The 24456-nt window shown below is 40.8% G+C and overlaps 1 protein-coding gene across 3 annotated transcripts in view; it reads right to left on the bottom strand.

Moving 5' to 3' along the window:
• Positions 1-24456, bottom strand: part of slain1a (SLAIN motif family, member 1a) — a 125951-nt gene that overhangs the window by 60659 nt on the left and 40836 nt on the right. For all 3 annotated transcript variants that reach the window (XM_055636776.1, XM_055636774.1, XM_055636775.1), the window contains one exon: positions 20515-20654. In XM_055636776.1, the coding sequence (XP_055492751.1) occupies positions 20515-20654 (140 nt within the window). The remainder of the gene's footprint in view (positions 1-20514; positions 20655-24456) is intronic.

Raw genomic sequence — 24456 nt, 5'->3', positions numbered from 1 at the left:
ACAGCAGCAACGTAATGCATTTGAACCATCCCAGCCGATGATATGCGGCAGGCTATCTTGCCAACAAAAGGGCTCCTTTGGGGAATAAAGGGTCACTGTCCATTAAATGCAGCTACAGTGGCTTATACAGGGCAGCATTAAGTGCACAGTTGGCCTCATTTTGTATCCTTAACCAGAAGGGAAGATATCCAACAAAAATACAATCAGATTTACATAAATGTATCTTAAAAGCAAAACCTCTGACAAATCCAGAGTACTTGTGATATGGATGTTAATGAACACCCATGAGTGTTCCTGAGGAAATTAAGAATCATACAATAATTGCTCCTCATTCATTTTTACCTTGTTTTGTTGTAACAAGAGAAAATGAGGGTCACCTCTCCATTAATCCATTATCCGACTGTCTAAAAATCCCAGTGCATAGGCATTTGGTTCACTAGATGATATCTGTCACATTTCCTTTCCATTCATCCTGGCCCCGGTTCCCACATTTCCTTTCCACTCACCTACACCCTGGTTTCTGTGCTTACTTTCCACTCATTGAGGTCCCAGCCCCATGCTCACTTCCTGTTCACTGGGATCCCAGTTCCCATGCTCCACTAACATAAAACACAAAAGAATACAGTAAAGCAAAGCATCTCTTTGGCCCACAATGTCAGCACTGAACATTATGCCGAAATAAACTAATCTTATCTGCCTGCACTTGATCCACATCCCTCCATTCCCTGCAAATCCACGTGCTGGCTCTGGAGAGAGTTCAGACAAGATTTACAAAAATGATCCCAGGAATGATTGGGTTAACATATGATGAGCGTTTGATGACACTGGGCCAGTACTCACTGGAATTTAGAAGAATGAGGGGAGGACCTCATTGAAACGTACTGAATAGTGAAAGGCTTGGGTAGAGTGATTGTGGAGAGGATGTTTCCACCAGTGGGAGAGTCTTGGACTAGAGGTCACAGCCTCAGAATTAAAGGATGTTCCTTTAGGAGGGAGACGAGAAGGAATTTGTTTAGTCAGAGGGTGGGGAATCTGTGGAATTCTTTGCCACCGAAGGCTGTGGAGGCCAAGTCAATGGATATTTTTAAAGCAGAGATGGATAGATTTTTGATCAGTACAGGTGTCAGGGGTTATGGGGAGAAAGCAGGAGAATGGGGTTAGAAGGGAGAGATTGATCAGCCTTCATTGAATGATGGAATAGCCTTGATGGGCCGAATGGTCTAATTCTGCCACTACCACATGACCTTATGATCTTATGGCTATCCAAAAGCCTCTTAAACAATCATATCTGCCTCTGCCATCAAGTTTATTAGATCATTTTTTATAATCTAGCATGAGATTGATCATGAAAAAAATCCAATACCCATTGAATGACTGGAATATCGCTGGTATTCCTTGATGGTCAGCCCGAATGTCCCAATGTAACTAATTCTGTCAGCCCATCAGTGTTCAACACATGACACCTGATATGGAATCAATTTTAGGTGTTGATCTTGCCACAGAAAGCCATACAACTCTGTAGAGGAACCAAAACGATGAAAGAACTGAGTTGTTTGCATCGTTATCTGACCTCTGCCATCAAGAAATTTGAGAGCTTATGACAATGGTCTAACAACTTTTTAAAAGAGCAATTATGTTGAAGTGTAAATGGGCCTGTCCCATTTAGGCAATTTTTTCGGCGACTGCCAGCAACTGTCACAGTCATATCAGGTCACCAAAAAAACAGTGACTGGACCCCCCCGCCCCCCCCCCCACGACAATGTTAAAACAAAAACATATGAAAAAACAATCCAATCGACCACCCAGACAACCTACAACCATCTGCCAGACTGGCAAAGTCACACAGTAATCATCGCTGGTATTCAATAGGATAGGCTGTGGTGTCAGCCTGGGAAATGTGTCTGAAGAACAAAGTGTCCCAATGCTAACCAATTCAGTCAGCCTGTGTTCATCAGTGTTCAACAATGGAGCTGTATGATGACAGGTTCACTGATGCCACAGGTGGAATGCATCCAATTTCCCCAAGGTGGTGATCTTGCCACAGACCATGCCCTTGTGCCATACAACAAGTTAGGAAAATGTGGACATATTGTAGAGGAACCAAAGGAGCGATGAAAGAACTGAGTTGTTTGCATCGTTGATGGGTTTCTTGACAATGCAATCAAGACACCACATTGTCTGTAAATTGAAGGAAATATTGGTTGAGAGCTTACTGTTGACAATGGTCTAACAACTGATCAAGCTCCACCTGCGTGACGCGCTAATGACGCCCAAGTAGGAAAGCCCTTAAGGCAAATTGGTCAGGCAGCATCTGTGGATGGGTTTCCCCTTTCTTTTCAATCTCAACTTACCTTGGCAATCACTCCACCAACAGCACCCTAAATTGAGTGCATATATCAGACGTGATGACTCCAATAAATTTTCATGTACATAAAGGCATGAACACTCCGAACTGACTATGTTTTTGCCCTGTGGCCCACTGATTATAGCAAGCAATAAACTTGCAACCAACAGAAGGTGCATGCATATTGCATATGCACACTACTGCAGATGGTGTCTGTTGATCAGGGCACTCAGGAGAGAACTACACAGATTCTGGCTCAAGTGAATACGAATGATTCCAAGACCCAATTTGAACTGCTCAACCCGTGTAACGGTTAATTCTTCTCAATTCAACTGGGATTAAACAAAACAAGCCAAATACTCACTTATCTAATGACCACTGATGGATGAGTGTAGCAAGCCCTCAGCATTTCATCTCTGCAACATACTCCAAAACAAATTGTATGTACCACTTCTAGATATTTAAATCTGGAAAGATGCTACTAACCCATGCATTCCCAATGTTCACCTTCAAGTGAGTGAATGTCACTAAAATGCTTACAACATACCTTGCTTGCAATTTTGGTTTTTTTTAAAAAACATCCTTCCATTCTATTAGGATCAGTATCACTATGGGCACAAATTATTGCCTGCGTATTACTAACCATATAACAATTACAGCACGGAAACAGGCCATCTCGGCCCTACAAGTCCATGCCGAACAACTTTTTTTCCCTTAGTCCCACCTGCCTGCACTCATACCATAACCCTCCATGAGCTACCTGCAGTGGTTTTTCCTCTCTTCCACTTTCAAGTTACCTTAAGAGACTGTCCCACTTGGGCGACCTAATCCACGAGTTCTGGCGTAACTCTCCTTCATGTTCGAGAGTGGTCTCCGCGTACTCGAGGCCTCAGCTAGGTTGCGGCGCTTTTATCAATATGTTAAAAAAAATTTGACCCGCGAGTAAAAAAAAAGGTCGCCATGGAAAAAATAGATACTTTTTTTACTCGTAGGTTTAGTCGTAGTAGGTCGGCATGTTAGTTGTAGGTAATCGAGGGTGGTCAAAGGTAGTCGAAGGTAGTCATAGATAGTCTTCATCATAGTCGAAGAGAGGTCGAAGGGAGGTCAAAGGAGATTGGCTTCACGCTCCACTATTCGGTGTCCAATTTTCCCAAAGTTAGTCGTAGCTAGTCGAAGCTGGTCTTCAACATAATCGAAGGAGGTCAAAGGAGGTCTTCTACATAGTCGAGGCCTTCAACATGTCATTTTTTCAAACTGTTCTAAACTTGCCAATTAGGTCACCCAAGTGGGACAGCCCCTTTAGCAAACATCCTACTTCTGTGCTTCCCAGTTAATAACACTGCATATGACCAAAAGAACAAATAGGTAATCAACAGATCATTGTCATAAGATCATAAGGTTAATAAGTGATAGTAGTAGAATTAGGCCATTCGGCCCATCATCTACGCCATTCAATTATGGCTGATCTATCTCTTCCTCCTAACACCATTCTACTGCCGTCTCCCCATAACCTCTGACACCTGTATCAATCTGCCTTCAAAACATAACAAAACTGAATCCCACAGATTCACCACCCTACGACTAAAGGCATTTCTCCTGATCTCCTTCCTAAAAGAATGTCCTAATACACCTCAGTGGTATTAAAATAGCACAAGAGGGTTGCTAACCAGTTAGGCCAAAGACATTGCGAGCAGTGGCGGACTGGCCAGGGTGTCAGCTTGCCCAATGGCAAGTTGGCCCCTGATGAAGTGGGCGCCCTTTGTCTCCTGGCAACCAATATTTTAAGACCCAGTCCGCCACTGATTGCGAGGAGGAAAAGGAGGTGGGTGAGACATAGAAACATAGAAACATAGAAAATTGGTGCAGGAGTAGGCCATTCGGCCCTTCGAGCCTGCGCCGCCATTCAATATGATCATGGATATGATTTGGCCCAGGGGAAAATGTTCGCCATCAACCAATACCTCTGCTGGCCTGGTCATTTTCTTTAGGTGTCGTAAACCTATTCTCACAATCATTGAGTTAGTAGCTCCTGGCACCTGTCCAATTTCTTCCAACTATCTTTTTGCTCCATTAACTACTACACTGACATTTTGTTCCAAGCCCATCTATTGTTCAGGTGAAAGCATGAAGAAAACAACTGAGAATAGAATTATAAACTTAGTGTATCTCCTGTGAATATAAATGTACTAAGTGTAATAAATGGAAGATATAACCAAACATAATTTGAATTATTGTGTTGGGTAAATTATTCACTTCAAGTTTCCAATTAGATTTTGCTGTAAAGTTGATTTAAAAAAAGCTCTATAATGAAAAAAGTAATTTAATTCAAAGAATAAAGCAATGGATCAGTCTGTAGGTTAGACCACCAGAGGGTTGCTCTAAAGCCAGTTAACATAGATTGGCTTCTCAATATATTAAGCATTTGTCATTTGACGTTAAGACATTAGTTGCAGGCTGCCAACAAACAGTAACTCGGCAACTGCATTTACAACCGTAGTCCACAAATTATACACCAGTCTTTTCCAAAATTAAATAGCATATATATTTAAAATGAACATGCCTCCAAAGATGGCATGCCTCCAAATATGTGGCTACTGGAAGGAATTCAAATGGCTTTAATACTACCCAAAGGTATTAAGAATAAGGTTGCAATTCTATTATTCTAGAGAACAGTCTTATGATTTTGTTCAGATGAAAAGGTTCAAAACAATGAAAAAACATTGTACCTTATTCACTTGATAATGATCACCTATAACAATGGAGTTGTACACACTAATATTCCATCTATTTATTATGATAGTCAAGTTACGATGGTACTATAAAAATATAAGTAAATGTGAGCAGGAATAGGCCCCTCAAGTTTCCCTCTCTGTTCAATATAGCTGATCTGTTTCCGGCCTCAGTTCCTCTTCCATGCCCTCACATCCCTGATCTTTCACATATCCTTCACAATATGTTAGTTACACCAAAAGTGTCAATTAAAGCTGTGCACCTTGAGAGTGTCCTTAACCCCGATAATCCCAGAAAACAAGGAATTATAGAACAAGCAACTAATACTGACAAATGCTGCTGGTTTACATTTCCTCTACCAGCCAGAAATGGTTGCAACGCGAAAAGGCAATATCTTTTGTGGACAAAGAATACATTCCAAAACAATGCAAGTCACAGTGAAAGAATTGTCTTCAATGCACTTTCACCATCTGTTCTTTTACAATATTTGCAAATGAACAAGGCCAAGAAACATAATGATTATCACGTCACCCCTCCGTGCAAAGTACAAAGATCTGTAATTAAACTGTGTAGCATTTAGTGGCAGTGAATAATCAGCAAACAAATGAGCACATATCTCACTGCATATTATCTGTACACAGAGGTTATATTTAGTAATGAAAAGCATCCAGTATAATTTCTGCTCTGGAAGAATTACAGTTTTTTCCCCATATTTTAATGTTATTTGAAGAAATTACCAAATATAATTTTACAACGTGCTCCGATAAAATACCCCTCTTTATTAAAAAGCCACCACTCATCAGGATCAATTAAAGCATCTAAACAGGCATCCTTTCTTCCAACATGCAATTACATCATCAGAAATTCTGAAAATGTATATTCAACAGTAACAAGCCATTGTGTAATTACTGATCTACACGGCTGTCTCTGCACTGGTCTGGACCATCTGTACCCAAGACCACAATTAAAGTTTGTGCACAGAGATCCACCCTCCCCCCACACTTGGTGCTATAGCAACAAAGAAAGCAAAATGCAAGTGCTGACTCTCACCAGACACAGAGCCCCGGAGAGAAAAATAAATCAGAGATGAAGTACTTCCTACCGGTGCTCATCAAGTTCTTCCTTGCCCCTCGAGGATATCTTGGACCTCCTCATACCTTGAATGTTTCCAATTCCTACCCCCTACTCTTACCACTGGCATACCTTACTGGAGAAAAGGAATAGGTGACGTTTCGGGTCGAGACTATTAATTCTGGCCAAATTGGAGATGCCAGGACACTAACATTGAGTAAAGGCTTCTGGGCTGCTAGGCCATTTGGTCAATTTAAATGTGCCTTCTGCAGAAATGGGACAAGCGACAGAATTGTGCCAGCTTGTCTCGAGCCTAGATAAGAGTTGCTGGGAGAGAATAGGACATCTGCAGTTCTGACAATTAGGTGTAAATTGCATGAAACGGATTGGGTGAATGCAAACCAGACATACACATTGTAAATATTGTTGCAAAGCTTTTCTTTGCTAGATGTTGATGGGGTTAAATGTTGAGCCGTGTCTAGGTTTCTTGAATATCTGGGCAAATGTTGCTATGTTTGCTTCCTTTCAGAAGCTCCGTTTGAATACAATGTTTTAGTCACTGTATTATTGGGTTAGGGAAATGTCTATCATGTGCTGTGTTAATCGATATCTGTTATTCGACTGTAAAGAGGTCACCACCATATGGTTCGGGCCCCTCAAGGTTCAGGGACCTATAAAAGATAGCTCTCACGAGGTCCTGTGTCAATCTGGGAGAACGCTTAGGACTGTGTTCCCGATGTTGGGGGAGTCCAGAACCAGGTGCCACAGTTTAAGAATAAGGAGTAAGCCATTTAGAACGGAGACGAGGAAACACTTTTTCTCACAGAGAGTTGTGAGTCTGTGGCATTCTCTGCCTCAAAGGGCAGTGGAGGCAGGTTCTCTGGATGCTTTCAAGAGAGAGCTTGATAGGGCTCTTGAAAATAGTGAAGTCAGGGGATATGGGGAGAAGGCAGGAACCTTCTCCCCATACTGATTGGGGGAATTCCCAATCATACTTTACTGATTGGGAATGATCAGCCATGATCACATTAAATGGCGGTGCTGGCTCGAAGGGCCAAATGACCTACTGCTGCACCTATTGTCTATTGCGTGACCTTTTGGAGTGTCTCTGCTTGCACGAGGCTAGGAGGGCTTGGCCAAGCAGATACAAGGATCAAACCCAAGGTGGTTAGGTATAGTAATGGGGAACTGTTATTGTGTTTTTACAAAAAGTTTAGATGCGCAAGTGCTTTACTCAGTATCTGATTGACTGAAACTAGACTGGGGGAAGCTTAGAACGAGCGATTTACAAGACCACTTCTTCTGACTCGACCCTATTCCTATTCTCCAGAGATGCTGTATGACTCGCTGAGTTACTCCAGCTTTTTAGTCATGGAGAGAGTCATCAAGTGATACAATGTGGAAACAGGCCCTTCGGCCCAACTTGTCCACACAACATGTCCCAGCTACAGCTTTTCCCTTTGAGAATAGGGAAGATTCCCATGACTTCTACAGTTTTTGTGAGGGGAACTTCCATCGGTGTGGAATGAGCTCCCTGCGTTCATGGGTATCCATGATCTCTAAAATCCTGGTACTGCAGGCAGGTGGGACCATGTATTTGTTCGGCATGGACTGTAGGGCCTGTTTCTTAAACATTGGGGATGCGTTGGGTCCATATCTCTAAAATCCTGTACTATCCATGTACCTGTCTGTTTCTTAAACATTGGGATGGTCCCTGCCTTAACTACCTCCTCTGGCAGCTTGTTCCATACACCCACTACTTTGTGTGAATTACCCCTCAGGTTCCTATTAATTCTTTTCCGCTTCCCTGACTATGCCACCTGTTAAAAGCTGGGATTAAATATACTGTAAGTGGTAAGAAGGCAAACACAGTTTACATTTTAAAGACAAACAAAATACACAGTATACAGAATCCATGGTGTACATGATCAAGGTGAAACCAACATTGAGTATGTGGATGGCAGCATGTCCTCTTCATTAAGGGAAGTTAACAAGTGTGAGGTGCTCTCAATGCAATTGCATGTGGTCCAGCTGTGATCCATACCCTGCTACTGTACTTGCAACAGTCACTTGAGCCATCATGTATTTCATCTGAAAATTGTAGAGGCCATGTCCACAAATTATGGTGTAAAAATCTCCAGAGAGATTGGGGCAAAAATCTGTTCCCAATTTAACCCCCGACCCCATGCACAAGTTGTATCAAACTGTGTGTAGATCCCAGGTACACAATCTCCAATTGTCACTCCAGGCCAAGGTTCTGCCTGTCCCGAGTGTTGCAAAGGCCTCGCCACAGTGCAGAACATTCCATTTAGTCAGACTGTATGCCACAATACATGTTTCTCATTGAAATATTTGTTCAGAAAGTACATTTATCCACATGTCAATCTGGCAGTAGTTTGTTTGGAATGCACAAAGGTCCTGCAGGAAATAGAGATGATGGATCACATTGGTTGGTTTCCTAAGCCTTAAATAAGCTCCAAGACCTTGTTTGGTTGGTGGTGAGATGGCCCCATCTTGTCAGATCTTATCTGCAGAGCAAATACTGTTCTCAAGGTAACCGCAGTGCAGTGAGACCATCATCCTGGACAGGAGCGTAATACTGGAGTTTGTTATCTACACATCATTTCCAAGGATGCATATCGATACAAATATCGATTGCTGGAAGACCATTAATTTAGTCTGCCTGGGACTGACTGACTGGTCATCCAGTACAAGGAGTTATCCACAATTAAATAATAGACTGGCACTGTAGAACCGTGTGTTAAATGATGTGCCAAAATTGGTGTGTTCATCTCAAAGTCTCCAAGAGGAAAGGCCACGGATTTGAGGTGTCTCCCATTGCTGTACACTGAGGGGCTTACCCCCGTATAGCAAACTGTCAAGCATATTGCTGATGGAAGGTATGGAAATGAGAAGTACCATGTTGACATAATGTAAATTGTGTATGCAAATATAATGTTTGGTCCAATGAATGACAACAATGCAATTTCCAGTTTGATATATCTGCATTGTTCAATAATAATAGGGGTAGCACGATGGCACAGCGGTAGCGTTGCCTTACAGTGACTTGGGTTCAATCCTGGCTACAGGTGCTGTATGTACGGAGTTTATACGCTCTCCCTGTGACCACGTGGTTTTTCTCCGCGAACCTAAAAGTTTCCTCCCACACTCCAAAGATGTACCGTTAATTGACTTGGTATAAATGTAAAAATGTTCCCTAGTGTAATATAGAATTAATTAGCAGTTGGCGCAGACCTGGTGGGCCGAAGGTCCTGTTTCTGCGTTGTATCTCTAAACTAAACTAAAATAAAGAATGTTTGGGAGGAAAAAAAATGGTCATTGAAGATATAGAAGTTATTTGTTTTCTACTGGATGTAAGCACCCGACAAATTCAGCTTAATTTATTGTCATGCACAGTAGGGTACAATCAAATTCCTTGTTCACATAAAACACACAGAGAAAACACTCTTCTGGAGTCGCCTACAGTCCGTTTCTCTTTTCTTTTTTTGTTTTCTTTGTCCTCTTGTTTTAGTTTATTTCAGTTTATTTTAGTTGTGTATGTGTGGGGGATGGGAGAAACTTGTTTTTAGTCTCTTCCTTCGGGGGGATGCGACCTTTTCTTGTTGTATCCCCCGTCTCCGTCTCCATCTGCGCTGAGGCCTAATGGCGGAGCTGAAGGCCTCCAACTGGGACCGACCTCGAGGCTCCGGAGGCAGAGCCAGGACTTACTTACCATTGCAACAGTAATAAACTAAATTATACATACCGTACATTATTTTTATCCTATTAATAGAAAAAATACACCATTAGTTAATGGCTGTGGTCTAATTATTCCTGCCTTCTGGTTGTATCCTTACCTACTCTGTCTTGTTAACCTTCCAACTTCACCAGGAGGTCTATTTGATTACTTGGTTTCAGTTCTGAATTCCACACACGAGACATTTACAGGACCAATCCACTTTTAAAGATGAGTCTTGATAAGAAATATTTCCAAAATCACCATTTACCTATACATTTGAGATATGGTGGAGGAACTTACTAATAACTTTTGCAACATTCTATTCTAGCACTTGGCATCATCACCTTATAGTCAACTGGTGATCTTCTAGTGAGTGCAGGGGATGCAACCACCAGGTCAACTTTGCACAAGTTAACCGCAATATTTTGTTAAGGTGTTCACAGGCAATTATGAAACCTCAATGTAAGTTTCAGGACGTTCTTGGAGATCTCCGAAGTCTGCTCTCTCATGATGGGACTCAATGTATCATTTATCAGAATGCAACACTTGGACATGCCTGGAGTATCTCCGCTGGACAGGCAGCATCTCTGGAGAGAGGGCATGGGTGACTTTTCGGGTCGAGACTGTTCTTCAGACAGACTTCTCGACTTGAAACATCTCCCATTCTTTCTCTCCAGAGATGCAGTCCCGCTGAGTTACTCCAACATTTTGCGTCTATCTGCGGTTTAAACCAGCATCTGCAGTTCCTTCCTACACTTGGACTTGCCTACCTTAGTAGCCTCAACTTGCAGGTCAGAATTATTAAAGGCATAGATCAGGAGGATTTCTCATCTCAAACACAGTCACACACTACCGCCCATTAGTCTGTGTTAAGAACATAACTGTTCCTTTTAAGCTCTCAAGTATTCTGCCTGAGTTGGACTTCACAGTGGTATAATTTGATCACAAGAATTAATGACTGCGAAACGCAATTTATGTGTGCAAATAGCCGGTAACTTACCAACTGTGCTGAGGCAAAGATGATAGAGAATTGCTGCAATATAAATTTCATGACATCTATCATGATGTTGGGTTTAACTTCGAACATGCATCATGGATTTGCATATAGTAATTTGCACTTTAATGAAATACAAATCCTGAAATTGAGGGTTGAACTGCAACATTCAAAGTTCAGTTAATGATTATCTGTAGTGGGTTGAAGGAAGCCTGGAACCTTAACTCAGCAGTTGCTAGAATATCTCTATACTTATAAAACTCTGATCTTGGATGTGTGTGTATTTGTGCAATGTTCGTGTGCGTTTCACATCTCCTTGAAAACTCAACGCGCTAATGGTGAATTTTTTATATATTCCGATAGAGATTTATGCCGTGATGTCAAAAATCACCCTATCTGAAACTTTCATGCATTATTTCTCGCGTTATTAATGAAAATATTCAAAATCTCAAATAACTTCGAAAATAAACAAGATGGTTTCGCTGATTACTTCACCATGGATCTGACTGCCTGCCTCTGCTCGCGCTGCGAGTGACGTCACCCTGTTCTGTCTTCTGTACTTCTTGGCTTCTTAATTTTCACTTCTTTAAATTTGTCACTTTTTTTTTTTTTTAATATTTTATTTTATTAGAAGTAAGCACAGTCATATGGCACCAAAGTGCCTAATATATATTTTCATAATACATTTTATGTACAACTTCTTTTTTTTTTGTTACATTGAAAAAAGATGAGAATAAGAAAAAGAAGTTAGATAGTAAAGGATAGAAAAATGTGAAATATATAGTGTGTGAAGAAAGAAAACGAGTAAATGAAGAAAGTTGAGAGAGAAAATAGTGAAAAGAAAAGGAGATCATTATTTATAGTCTTGACCAACCCTCGTCCAGTCCTGAAACAGTTATTTTTTACAATTGTGTTGCACCATATGATTCCAAAAAAACGACGAATGGAGACCAACTCGTTATGAATTAGTCTGATTTATCCATTAGGAGGAATCGCATTTCCTCAAGATGAGCGGTGTCCAACATACTTGCAATCCACATTTTAAGCGTTGGTATTGATGTACCCTTCCAAAATTTAAGTATTAATTTTTTTGCTATTATTAAACCATAATTAAGGAATAGATTTTGAGACGCGTTCAATTTATTCCCATCTTCCATTACACCAAATATAATCATTTCAGTATTAGGTTCCATTCTTGTCTTGAATAATTTTGTAAGTATTTCAAAAATATCATTCCAAAATCTATAAAGTTTTATGCAGGAAACTAAGGAGTGTGTTATAGTTGCCTTTTGGGCTAGACATTTATCACAAGTGGCGGATATATTTGGATAAAATTTGTTCAATCTTGTTTTTGAATAATATAATCTATGTACAATTTTAAATTGTATTAGATTATGTCTTACATTAATTGAACATTTGTGAATATATATCAGGTATTTTTCCCATTTAACCTTCGTAATTTTTATCATTAATTCCCGTTCCCACTCTTCTCTAAGTACCTCTGTCGATGGTAGGTCTATATTTAGAATACTATTATATAAATAGGATATTAATTTTTGTGAGTCAGCTTCAATATTCATTGCTTCTTCCAATAAGTCAGGAGTTACTTTTTGATATCCTTGTATATATTTTTTCACAAAGTCGCAAATCTGAAGATATTTAAAATATTGGTTGTTTTTCAATTTAAATTTTAATTGTAGTTGTTGGAATGATAGTAGGTTTCCTATTTCGTACATATCCCTGATCCTTCTAATTCCGAGACTTTCCCATTGGTTATATGTCTTATCAATAAGAGATGGTTTAAATAAAGGGTTATTCGCAATTGGCATTAACAGTGATAGATTTCTTAATTTTAAAGATAATTTTATTTGTTTCCAAATTCTTATTGTACCATATATAATTGGGTTCTTCTTATATATTGTGTTATTCAGTTTTTTGGGGGGAAAAGAGGATCGTTCCTATATTACAAGGATGACAATCCTCCTTCTCCATTTTTATCCATTCTGTCTGTTGTGTAGAACTATCCAACCAATAAATCATATTCTTAATATGCACTGCCCAGTAATAATACATAAAATTCGGAAGTGAAAGTCCCCCGACCTCTTTTGGTTTACATAAGTGTTTTTTTGTGATTCTATGTGATTTATAGTCCCAAATATAATTTGTAATGTTAGAGTCTAATTTAAAAAAAAAATATTTTGGTATATATACCGGTATAGACTGACCTAAAAATGATCTTCTTACCACAATTACTATACCTACTTAGCATTTTTAAAATGCTGCTCAAATCGAGTTGTGCGCTCCGCTGGGCTCCTTGAAGTTCTAGAACATGCCGCTGTTATCTCCACGCAGGGGCAGTTGAGGGTGTGGGATAGTGCGATAGGAAGGTGGCCCTGGCGGCCATTACTCCCTCTGGGAGAGTCTGTCTATGGAGACCTGCAATTCCTCCGTCGATCTCACAGACTTGGGGAACCGTGACGCCTTTTCCCCGCTGGTGATCCCGATCCCACCTGGCGATGTCTGGACGTCTCGCGGAATGACCTCCCTTGCCCGATCATCTGTCACGCGGTTGGGTGGGCTTCCCCTCTGTCATCCTCTCTGTGCCCTTCTGTGTCCCTCTCTGTGTACCTCTCTGTATCCCTCTCTGGGCCTCTGACCTTGTGTCCCTCTCTGTGCCTGTGTGTCCCTCTCTGTGCCTGTGTCCCTCTCGGTGCCCCTCTCTGTGCCTCCGCGTCTCTCTCTCTCTCTCTATCCCCCTCCCTCTCTAGACATGCCTGCGAGTTGGGGGCTATGCGTGAGTGGATAGGGTGGGGCATGGGGTAAAAGGAGTGAATTAATAATATTAATATAATATCAATGGGGGTGGTTAGTGTGTGTGGGGGGGGGGAGTGGTTAGTGTGTGTGTGTGTATGAGAGGTTGGTTAATGTGTGTGTGATGCCGCAGGCAGCCCCCTCCCCTCGCAATCGCGCGTTGAGGGGACGGGACCCAATGGGTCCCACTTAGTCTAGTAGAGTATCAAATAGTACAGTGCAGGAACAGGCTCCTTAACTCACATCTGTGCCAAATATTTAAGAAAGAACTGCAGATGCTGGAAAAATCGAAGGTGGACAAAAAAGCTGGAGAAACTCAGCGGGTGAGGCAGCATCAATGGAGAGGAGGAATAGGGGACGTTTCGGGTCGAGACCCTTCTTCAGACTGGTCTCAACCCGAAATATCGCCTATACCTTCGCTCCATAGATGCTGCCTCACCCACTGAGTTCCTCCAGCTTTTTTGTCTACTTTCTGTGCCAAATATGGTAATTTAAACTAATCCTTCCTGCCTGCATGTGAACCACATCCCTCCATCCCCTGCATATTCAGGTGTCTATCTAAATTCTTCTTAATGGTCACGATGATATCTGCTTCTACCATCACATCTTGCAGCACGTTCCAGACACTGTGTTAAAAACTGTCCCACATAAACTTGCCCACTCCGACCTTAAAGCCATCTAGTATTTGATATATGTGCTCTGGGAGAAACCCACCCTATCTATATCTCTCATACTGAATAAAACTATTGGATTGTAGTAAAAATTGTTTTATTAATACCCAATGTGGCCTGTACCTGACAGTGTCTGAAGAAGCGTTTTAGACCCAAAAAGTCACCTATTCCTCTGAAGAAGGGTCTCAACCCGAAACATCACCCATTCCTTCTCTTCAGAGATGCTGCCTGTCCCGCTGGGTTACTCCAGCTTTTTGTATCTATCTTCGGTTTAAACCAACATCTGCAGTTCCTTCTTACACATGGTCTGACCCGCTGACTTACTCAAGCTTTTTGTGTCTGTCTTCTGCACTTGACAAATGTAAACACAAGGTGTTTGTGTAACTTAGCTGATCATGCAGCATCTCTGGAGAACATTGATCTACAATCCTTCAAATGTGATTGACTGTTAACTTCTTCTTCAGTTCGTTGAAAATTAGGTATGAACAAAAATACCAGCAAATGGAAGTCCACTTTGACTACCTCCACCACTTTCTTCCCTTCTCAGACAGGCACAGCCCATTTAGAAACATAGAAAATAGGTGCAGTAGGAGGCCATTTGGCCCATCGAGCCTGCACCGCCATTCATTGTGATTATGACTGATCATCCACAATCAGTAACCTGTGCCTGCCTTCTCCCCATCCATTGATTCCGCTAGCCCCTAGAGCTCTAACTAACTCTCTTTTAAATTAATCCAGTGAATTGGCCTCTACTGCCTTCTGTAGCAGAGAATTCAACAAATCCACAACTCTCTGGGTGAAAAGGTTTTTTCTCATCTCAGTTTTAAATGGCCTCCCCTTTATTCTTAGATTGTGGCCCCTGGTTCTGGACTCCCCCAACATTGGGAACATTTTTCCTGCATCTAGCCTGTCCAGTCCTTTTATCTATATTACTAAATCTCTGATCTTGATCGCTTTTGGCCTACTGTGCTGCAATTTCCGACAGAACGCCGCCATCTACGGCCGTCATTTTTGGCCACCTCGTCCAGAGCCCCCCTCCGCCTTACGGGTGCGGAGGATTTTTCCCATCGATGACAAATCAGAGAGATATTAATGTTTTTTAAAAATTCACCATTCTCTCTGCTGCCCCTGCTGGAGGGAAGGGGAGGGACTATAAAACCAGGAAGTGGTGTGCCTCACTCACTCTCTGCAAGATGGATGAAGTCAAGGGTCACGTCTCTCTGAGCTCTGAATAACACTGAACAAATGTCTACACAACTGTGAGTACCCTTAATGTGGTTTGAAAATGAAAATATGTTTTTTTTAAGTAAAAAGGCACTGCCTGTAAATGGTTGTTTTGGGTGCTTTGGCTTGAAGTTGAAAGGTACTACTTACTGCAAATGGTGGCTTGGGAGCTTTGGATTAAAGTTGAAAGGCACTACACTGCAAATGGTGGCTTGGAAGCTTTGGTTTAAAGTTGAAAGGCACTACTTACTGCAAATGGTGGCGTGGGTGTTTTGGCTTGAAGTTGAAAGGCACTACTTACTGCACATGGTGGTGTGGGAGCTTTGGCTTGAAGTTGAAAGACACTACTTGCTGCAAATGGTGGCTTGGGTGTTTGGCTTGAAGTTGAAAGGCACTACTTACTGCAAATGGTGGCTTGGATGCTTTGGCTTGAAGTTGAAAGGCACTACTTACTGCAAATGGTGGCTTGGGTGCTTTGGCTTGAGGTTGAAAGGCATTACTTACTGCAAATGGTGGCTTGGGTGCTTTGCTTGAAGTTGAAAGGCACTACTTACTGCAAATGGTGGCTTGGGTGCTTTGGCTTGAGGTTGAAAGGCACTACTTACTGCAAGTGATGACTTGGGTGATTTGGTTTGAAGTTGAAAGGCACTTCTTACTGCAAATGGTGGCTTGGGTGCATTGGCTTGAAGTTGAAAGGCACTACTTACTGCAAATGGTGGCATGAAGTTGAGAGGCACTACTTACTGCAAATGATGGCTTGGGTGCTTTGGCTTGAAGTTTAAATGCACTATTTACAGCAAATGGTGGCTTGGGAGCTTTGTCTTGAAGTTTAAAAAAATCACCATTCTCTCTGCTACCCCTGCAGGAGGGAGGGGGAGGGACTATAAAACCAGGAAGTGGTGTGCCTCACAATCTCTGCAAGATGGATGAAGCCAAAGGTCACGTCTCTCTGAGCTCTGAATAACACTGAACAAATGTCTACACAACTGTGAGTACCCTTAATGTGGTTTGAAAATGAAAATATGGTTTGTTTGAAGTAAAAAGGCCCTGCCTGCAAATGGTTGTTTGGGTGCTTTGGCGTGAAGTTGAAAGGCACTACTTGCTGCAAATGGTGGCTTGGGAGCTTTGGCTTGAAGTTGAAAGGCACTAATTACTGCAAAAGGTGGCTTGGGTGCTTTGGCTTGAGGTTGAATGGCACTACTTACTGCAAATGGTGGCTTAGGTGCTTTGCTTGAAGTTGAAAGGCACTACTTACTGTAAATGGTGGCGGGTGATATGGACTTGCACCCTGCTTGAAATGGAATTTCAAGGAATAGTAATGAGTCAACTGCCAGCCCACCAGCCGTGAGTGAACTGCCAGCAGATCAGGCTTGAGGGACTGAGCTGCCACCCCAAGAACCCATACCAGCACTCCAGAAAGCCACCCCACTGGCCACCAATATTGGAATTAGTGGAGAGGTGGAATATTGCATCGGGGGACCAGCCCTCCCGTGTGAACATGGGACCCAACGGGTCACACTTAGTCTAGTAATTTAATATGTTTCTTTTAGATACCCTCTCATCCTTCTAAATTCCAGTGAACACAAGCCTAGTCTTTCCAATCTTTCCTCATATGACAGTCTTGCCATACCGGGGATTAACGTGAACCTACGCTGCACTGCCTCAATAGCAAGGATGTCCTTCCTCAAATTAGGAGACCAAAACTGCACACAATACTCCAGATGTGGTCACACCATGGCCCTGAACAACTGCAGTAGCTCTTTACTCCTATACTCAAACCTATCGTTATGAAGGCCAACATGTCATTAGCTTTCTTCACTGCCTGCTTACTTGCATGTTAACTTTCAGTGAGTGGTGTACAAGGACATCCAGGTCTCGCTGCACTTCCCATTTTCCTAATCTGCCACCATTGAGATGATAATCTGCATCCTTGTTCTTGCCGCCAAAGTGGATAACCTCACATGTATCTACATTATGCTGCATCTGCCATGCATCTGCCCACTCACTCAACCTGTCCAAGTCACCCTACATCCTCCTAGCATCCTCTTCGCAGTTCATGCTGCCACACAGATTTGTTTCATCTTCAAACTTGCTATTGTTACTTTTAATTCCACCATCTAAATCATCAATATATATTGTCAATAGATGCAGCCCCAGCACCGAGCCTTGTGGTACTCCACTCGCCACTGCCTGCCATTCTGACAGGGACCCGTTTATTCCTACTCTTGGTTTCCTGTCTGCCAACCAATTCTCTATCCATGTCAATACCCTACCTCCAATACCATATGCTCAAAATTTTGCCCACTAATCTCCTGTGTGGGACCTTATCAAAGGGTTTCTGAAAGTCAAGATACACTACATCCACTGGCTCTCCTTCATCCATTTTACTTGTCACATCCTCAAAAAATTCCAGAAGATTAGTCAAGCAGGATTTCCCCTTCATAAATCCATGCTGACAGACCAATTCTTTTACTGCTATCCAAATGTGTCGTTATTACTTCTTTAATAATTGACTCCAGCATCTTCCCCACCACTGATGTCAGACTAACTTGTCTATAATTCCCCACTTTCTCTCTCGCCCCTTTCTTGAAAAGTGGGATAACATTAGCTACCCTCCAATCCACAGGAACTGATCCTGAATCTATAGAACATTGGAAAATGATCACTAACACATCCACAAATTCCAGAGCCACCTCGTTGAGTACCCTGTGATGTACACCATCAGGCCCTGGGATTTATCAGCCTTCAGTCCCATCATTCTACCCAATATTATTTCTCGCCTAATGCAAATTTCTTTCAGTTCCTCTGTCTTCCTAGATCCTCTGTCCGACTTGAATTTATGAAATTTATTAAACCAACATTATCACACTGTATGGAGCTCTAAATATCTTACATGATTTCTTTGCTATCTTTCCTTGTTCTAACATTTTGAAACCCGAGGAGCAAGAGCTGACATGGAGAAATAGGTTTCGTTGCCAAATCTAATGACAATTTTAGCAAGTCTAGCAGCAACCTAAATAGCAATACTTTCTTGCAGTATGAATGAAAATTAATTTTATCATCTGCATCAGGCAAAATGAATAAGTCACGTATGTGCTGTAGCACTGTGGTTGTATTGTTGGTAATCCAAGACCTGGAATAATGTTTTAGAAAAATGAGTCAAATCCCTCCATGGTAATTTGGGAAATTAAGTCAAATTCAGTTAAAGAAATTTGTCTGACATCAAAAAGCAAGTATCAATATTGTTGATCGCAAAACAACCAGATGGGTTAAAATGTCACCAATAACCTCAGGGAAGGAATTTTGCCTTTGTTACCATGTATGATCTATGTGAAACTCCAGATTAACTGATCTGGTTGACTCTTAACCACCTTATGAAGTAGCCCTCCTCTCATTTATTCCAAAGTGCCACAATTCAAGAGATCACTCACTGCATATTAATTGCATTTCACTGGACTATTTCATTATTCCTCACTCTTAAGCATAGAGAGCTGCTCCATGTTCCCAGATGTGGATGCATCGCTCTAGAAAGATTTTAAAATATTTATCATATATCAATAATATAACCAAATCATACGATCAAATATTTACATTACAGATTCCTCTAAATTTTTCAGACTATTTCTCATTCCAATGTTCCATGTAAAGAAACAGAGCACAAAGACTTTATGTCCCTTCAAATATAAATACTAGAGGCATGTAAAGGAAAAACAACAGCCCTTTTGATTCACTGCAGACCTGCCCCTAGATTCAAGCTTTCACAAAGAACTTATTATGATGTGAAACAACAACACTATTATTCAAAATTAATTACATTCTGTAAACCCTTTATTTTCTGTCATCATTTGTGAATAATAACAATTCAAACAATTTTAAATTAATTCATTTGAATGTTAATATTCAAGCAGTGCCTTGATAGGTTCAGGTGATCATTCAATAGCTTGTGCTATATCTGAAATTTCTATTAAATGCAAAATCAATATTTGAAATTCAAAAATGATATATTTCAGGAAACAGGAGATAGCATCAACAATGCAAATTTTCACCTCTCGCATTCTGAAAGCTGGTCAGTTCCACTGAGTCATTTTGGCAAAAGATCAATACTGTGAAACAAAGTACTTGCCACATATGCGAGTGGACTTACTGAACGCTCCAGCTTTTCTCCTGTTTTCATCTATTGATTGTTTGTTTGCTTCAGGCAGGGTGAGTCGCTCCTGGCACTCAGGATTTTCACAATGCCGCCCACAGAACCAGGTGCAGCTAACACACCTCCAAGTTGGTCACTGATAAATTAGTACAGGCTTCAAGAAACAACAACAAGGAGAATTTTTAAACCCTGATAAGTGAGTAAATGAGACTGACTTTACCATCAAAATCAGCCAGCTGGCATTCAGCATACCTGATAAAATTCTTTTTTTTTTCTTTTTAATCATATAATGTAAATTAATTTTATCATTTCATCATTGCCATCAAGATGAAGGTACAGGAGCCTGAAAACGGTAACGTCCAGGTTCAGGAACAGCTTCGTCCCTACAGCCATCAGGCTATTAAACACAACGAATAAGCTCTGAGCTGCAAAAGACTATATTATTATTGCACTATATTTGTTATTTATTGAACGTTTTCTTTCTTTTTTCACATCCCCCATTATGTTCTATGTTTACATATTCATATATTATGTTGTGCTGCAACAAGTGAGAATTTCATTGTCCCATCCGGGACATATGATAATAAAACACTCTTGACTCTTGAAATGGCATTTAAAAATCTATCAGATAGAATAACAGAGAATATAAAGGGAATTATTCTCCAGTTAATACAAATTAAAACAGTTACTTTGCTTACATTATAACATATACAATAATTGGTTTATTTAATGACATTTGCTGGCTATAACATAACTTGGGGAACTTGCACACATTGCTCTCACCTTGGTCAAGTCTAAAGCACAATGATCGTTTTGCTGCTTCAATCTCATGGCCTGGATGATCAAGCACCTGTCGACACCATTCAAGTGGGTTCATGGCTTTCTGTTCCATGGTTGGCGGCCTTCTTGGTGAAATATACAACCTATAATGAAAGCACACCACTCACAGTCATCGTCGATGGACAGGCCACAATTAATTCCCATTTATATAATCACGCAGGTAGTGCAAACGCAGTTTATCTTTATGCAGTCAGTCTAGGCAAGAGCAAAATGGTTGCATCAAAGAAAATTGAAGTTAGTAATCACATTTTGAAACTCAAAACCACTGGTCTTTGATGGCTTATGAACATTTAACATGAACAAACAAACTCCCCCGAGTCCAATCACATAAGCAAAGATGACAGATTTACACATTAAGGCAAGGATAGAAAGGCATTGCAGAAGATGTTCCTGGTTGTAAAGTGAAGGAACAGGATAATGAACCATATCTATGGTCTCAGGCAGTGCCATTAGTGACTTCAATTAAATGCTCTCTGAGTGGGTAGCATGAAAGGTAACCTTCAAGGGATTCAAACAAGAATTCCAGGGAAGGCACACATCTTAACACTCAATAAAACATGAATTAAAGAGACCAACATACTGGCCCAGCAGAACATCTTTTGCCTTTCAAAAAATATATTATATTCATAACCAGAAAATAAAAATGTTTACAAACATCCACAAGACTCATTTAAGGTCATTAACTAAAGAAAGAACAAGAATATAATGTATTGTTTCAAATAAACACATGTAAGCAAACATTCTTCAGGCATAAATGATCTGCACCTGTATAACAATGGAAATAAACTTTTAGAAAGGTATTCTTAGTAATTTATTTCATGGTTGGAAATACCCAAAATAAGTCTAGGTGTTATCATGGCAGCTTGAAAACTTTGCTTGCAAAATTATGAGAAATAATATGAAAATCAGTTTACATTATCACGAGTTACACCTAACCTTCTGAACATTTGGCCTTAGGGAGCTTCCATCTGTAACCAACTTCTCGACTTCCTGACCTGTAGGCCTCAGTTGGTTAGAATTGATCATAACATGTCTTCTTTATTTAAAATATATTTTTATTAGAAGCGTAAACACTTAATAGCAACACGGTGTGTTTATCAATTACATTCATAGAAGCTTCTGTTCTTTTAATAGAATTTTCAAGCGATAGAACTGAAAAGAAAGATCTAGGAACTAATAGAAAGGAAGGGATAATGAAAAAACAAACAAATAAAATGACAAAAAACAAACAAAAAAAAAATTACCAATAACAGTTTTTGGAGATAAGGCATAGTTATTCATCCAATCCTGATCTCGGGTTTCAGTCCAGCTTCTGTGTTGAACCAATTTACCTCTTTAAAAAAATCAATAAATGGAGACCATATTCTAACAAATAATTCTGGTTTGTCAATTAAGACAAATCTATTTTTTTCCAAATGTAAGGTCTCAGACATTTTTGGCTGTTTAATTTTGTTTTGGAGTAATATAATCTATGTAATACTTTAAATTGTATTAAAGAGTGTCTGGCGTTTAACAAACAGTAATGTATATGTAATGCATTACATGTCATCTACCCTGATCCTTGACACTCATGCCGATCAGAGTTGTGTGCTCAGTTTCTTGCTCTACACTTTGTACACCCATGATTGTATGCCCGTGCAATGCTAACTTGATCTTTAAGTTCACCATTGTTGTTGGCTGGATCAACAACATTATAACTTCAAGTACAGGAGCAAAATCAAAAATCCTGGGTCATGTTGCCATGATAATACCTAGTCATTAACATCTGCAAAATGAAAATGGTGGTTGGTAACTGAAGGAAGCAAAAGTGCGAACAGAACACTGTCATTAACAAAGCCACTGTAGGGATGGTCGGCAGCTTCAAGTTCCCAGGCATTCATATCATTATCAATCTAAGCTGGTGCCCTCACATTGATGCAATAATCAAGAAAGCACATTAGTGTATTCACTTTCGAGGCATTTGAGAAGATTCAACATGTACACAACATCTACAGATGCGAGTTAAAAAGTGATACTAGTAAGCCTGTATGGCAACTGCTCTGCTCATGGCTAAATGAAATTGCAGAGTGGTGGATACCACTCAGTCTATCACAGGCTCTTCCATCCACCCACCCCATTTTCAAAATGTGTTAAATAAGGAGTTGGTGCATAGGGCAGGGATTTAGATTTCTAGATCACTGGAATCTTTTCTGGGGCAGGGTGACCTCTACAAAAGGGACGGGTTGCACCTTAATTGAAGGGGGCCTGACATTCTGGCAGGCAGGTATGCTAATGCTACACGAGTAAGTATAAACTAAAAAGTGCCAGGGTGGAGTCAACAATGCGTGCAGTTAACGGGAAAGAGAGTGTAGGAAAGGTCACGTTTAAACTAACAAGGAAGGGTTATGGGAACAAATGCAAGGAAACAGAGGCCCATAAAAGGAAAGCAGAAGCAAAAGTTAGAAGGGAGATAAGAAAAACCAACCTGAACGCTTTGTGCCTTAATGCGAGGAGCATTCGTAGTAAGGTGAATTAATTGAATGCGCAGTTAGTAGTTAAGGAATATGATATAGTTGGAATTACGAAGACATGGCTCCATGGTGACAAAGGCTGAGAGCTAAATATTCAATATTCAATATTCAATATTCAGGAAGGATAGACAGAAAGGAAGAGGAGGTGTGGTGGCATTGCTGGTTAAAGAGGAGATTAATGCAACAACAAGGAGAGAGGTTAGCTTGGATGCTGTAGAATCGGTATGGGTAGAACTACGAAATACCCAAGGGCAGAAAACGCTTGTTGGAGATGTATACAGACCCGCAAACAGCAGTAAGGAGGTTGGGGATAGCATCAAGCAGGAAATTAGGGATGCTGGTAGCAAAGGTACAGCAGTTATCATGGGTGACTTTCAGTAACAGCGCTGAGGAGGATTTCCTGAAATTTATACGGGGTGGTTTTTTAAACCAATATATAGAGGGCAGGCCACTCTAGACTGGGTATAGTGTAGTGAGGAAGGATTAATTAGCGATCTTGTTGTGCAAGGCCCCTTGGGCAACAATGACCAAAGTATGGTGGAATTCTGCACTAGGATGGAGAGTGACATGGTTAATCAGAGACTAGGGTCCTGAACTTAAAGAAAGGAGACTTTGAAGGTATGAGACGGGAATTGGCTAAGATAGACTGGCAAATTATACATAAAGGGTTGACGGGGGAGATGCAGAGGCAAAGATTTAAAGACTGCATGGATGAACTCCAAAAATTGTTGATCCCTTTCTGGCGAAAAAATAAAACGGGGTAGGATAGTGTTAAATCCAAAGAAGAGGCATATAAATTGGCCAGAGGACGCAATAAACTGGAGGACTGGGAAAAATTTAGAACTCAACAGAGGAGGACAAAAGGATCAATTAAGAGCATGAAAGAAAGCCTGAGGGAAAATGAAAACTAACTGTAAAAGGAAAAGATTAATGAAGACAAATGTCTTACAGTCAGAGACCGGTGAATTCATAATGGGAAACAAGGAAATTGCAGAATTGTTAAACGAGTACATTGGTTCTGACTTCACTAAGGAGGCCACAAACAATCTCCCGGAAATAGTGGCTAGTGCTAGGGGCTAGTGGAGTCAAGGGATATGGGGAAAAGGCAGGCTCGGGTTATTGATAGGGGACGATCAGCCATGATCACAATGAAAGGCGGTACTGGCTCATAGGGGCGAATGGCCTCCTCCTGCACCTATTTTCTATGTTTGTATGTTTCTAAATACTAGGGAAATACTAAATAGAGGATCTAGTGGGAGGGAGGAACTGAAGGGAATCCAAATTATTCAGGAAATGGTGCTAGATGGACTGTTGGCACTGAAGACAGATAAATCCCCAGGGCCTGATGGTCTGCATCTCAGAGCACTAAAGGAGA

This window comes from Leucoraja erinacea, chromosome 6, assembly GCF_028641065.1.
Source record: "Leucoraja erinacea ecotype New England chromosome 6, Leri_hhj_1, whole genome shotgun sequence".
NCBI lineage: Eukaryota > Metazoa > Chordata > Chondrichthyes > Rajiformes > Rajidae > Leucoraja > Leucoraja erinaceus.
This window is presented reverse-complemented; position numbering and strand designations above follow the sequence as displayed.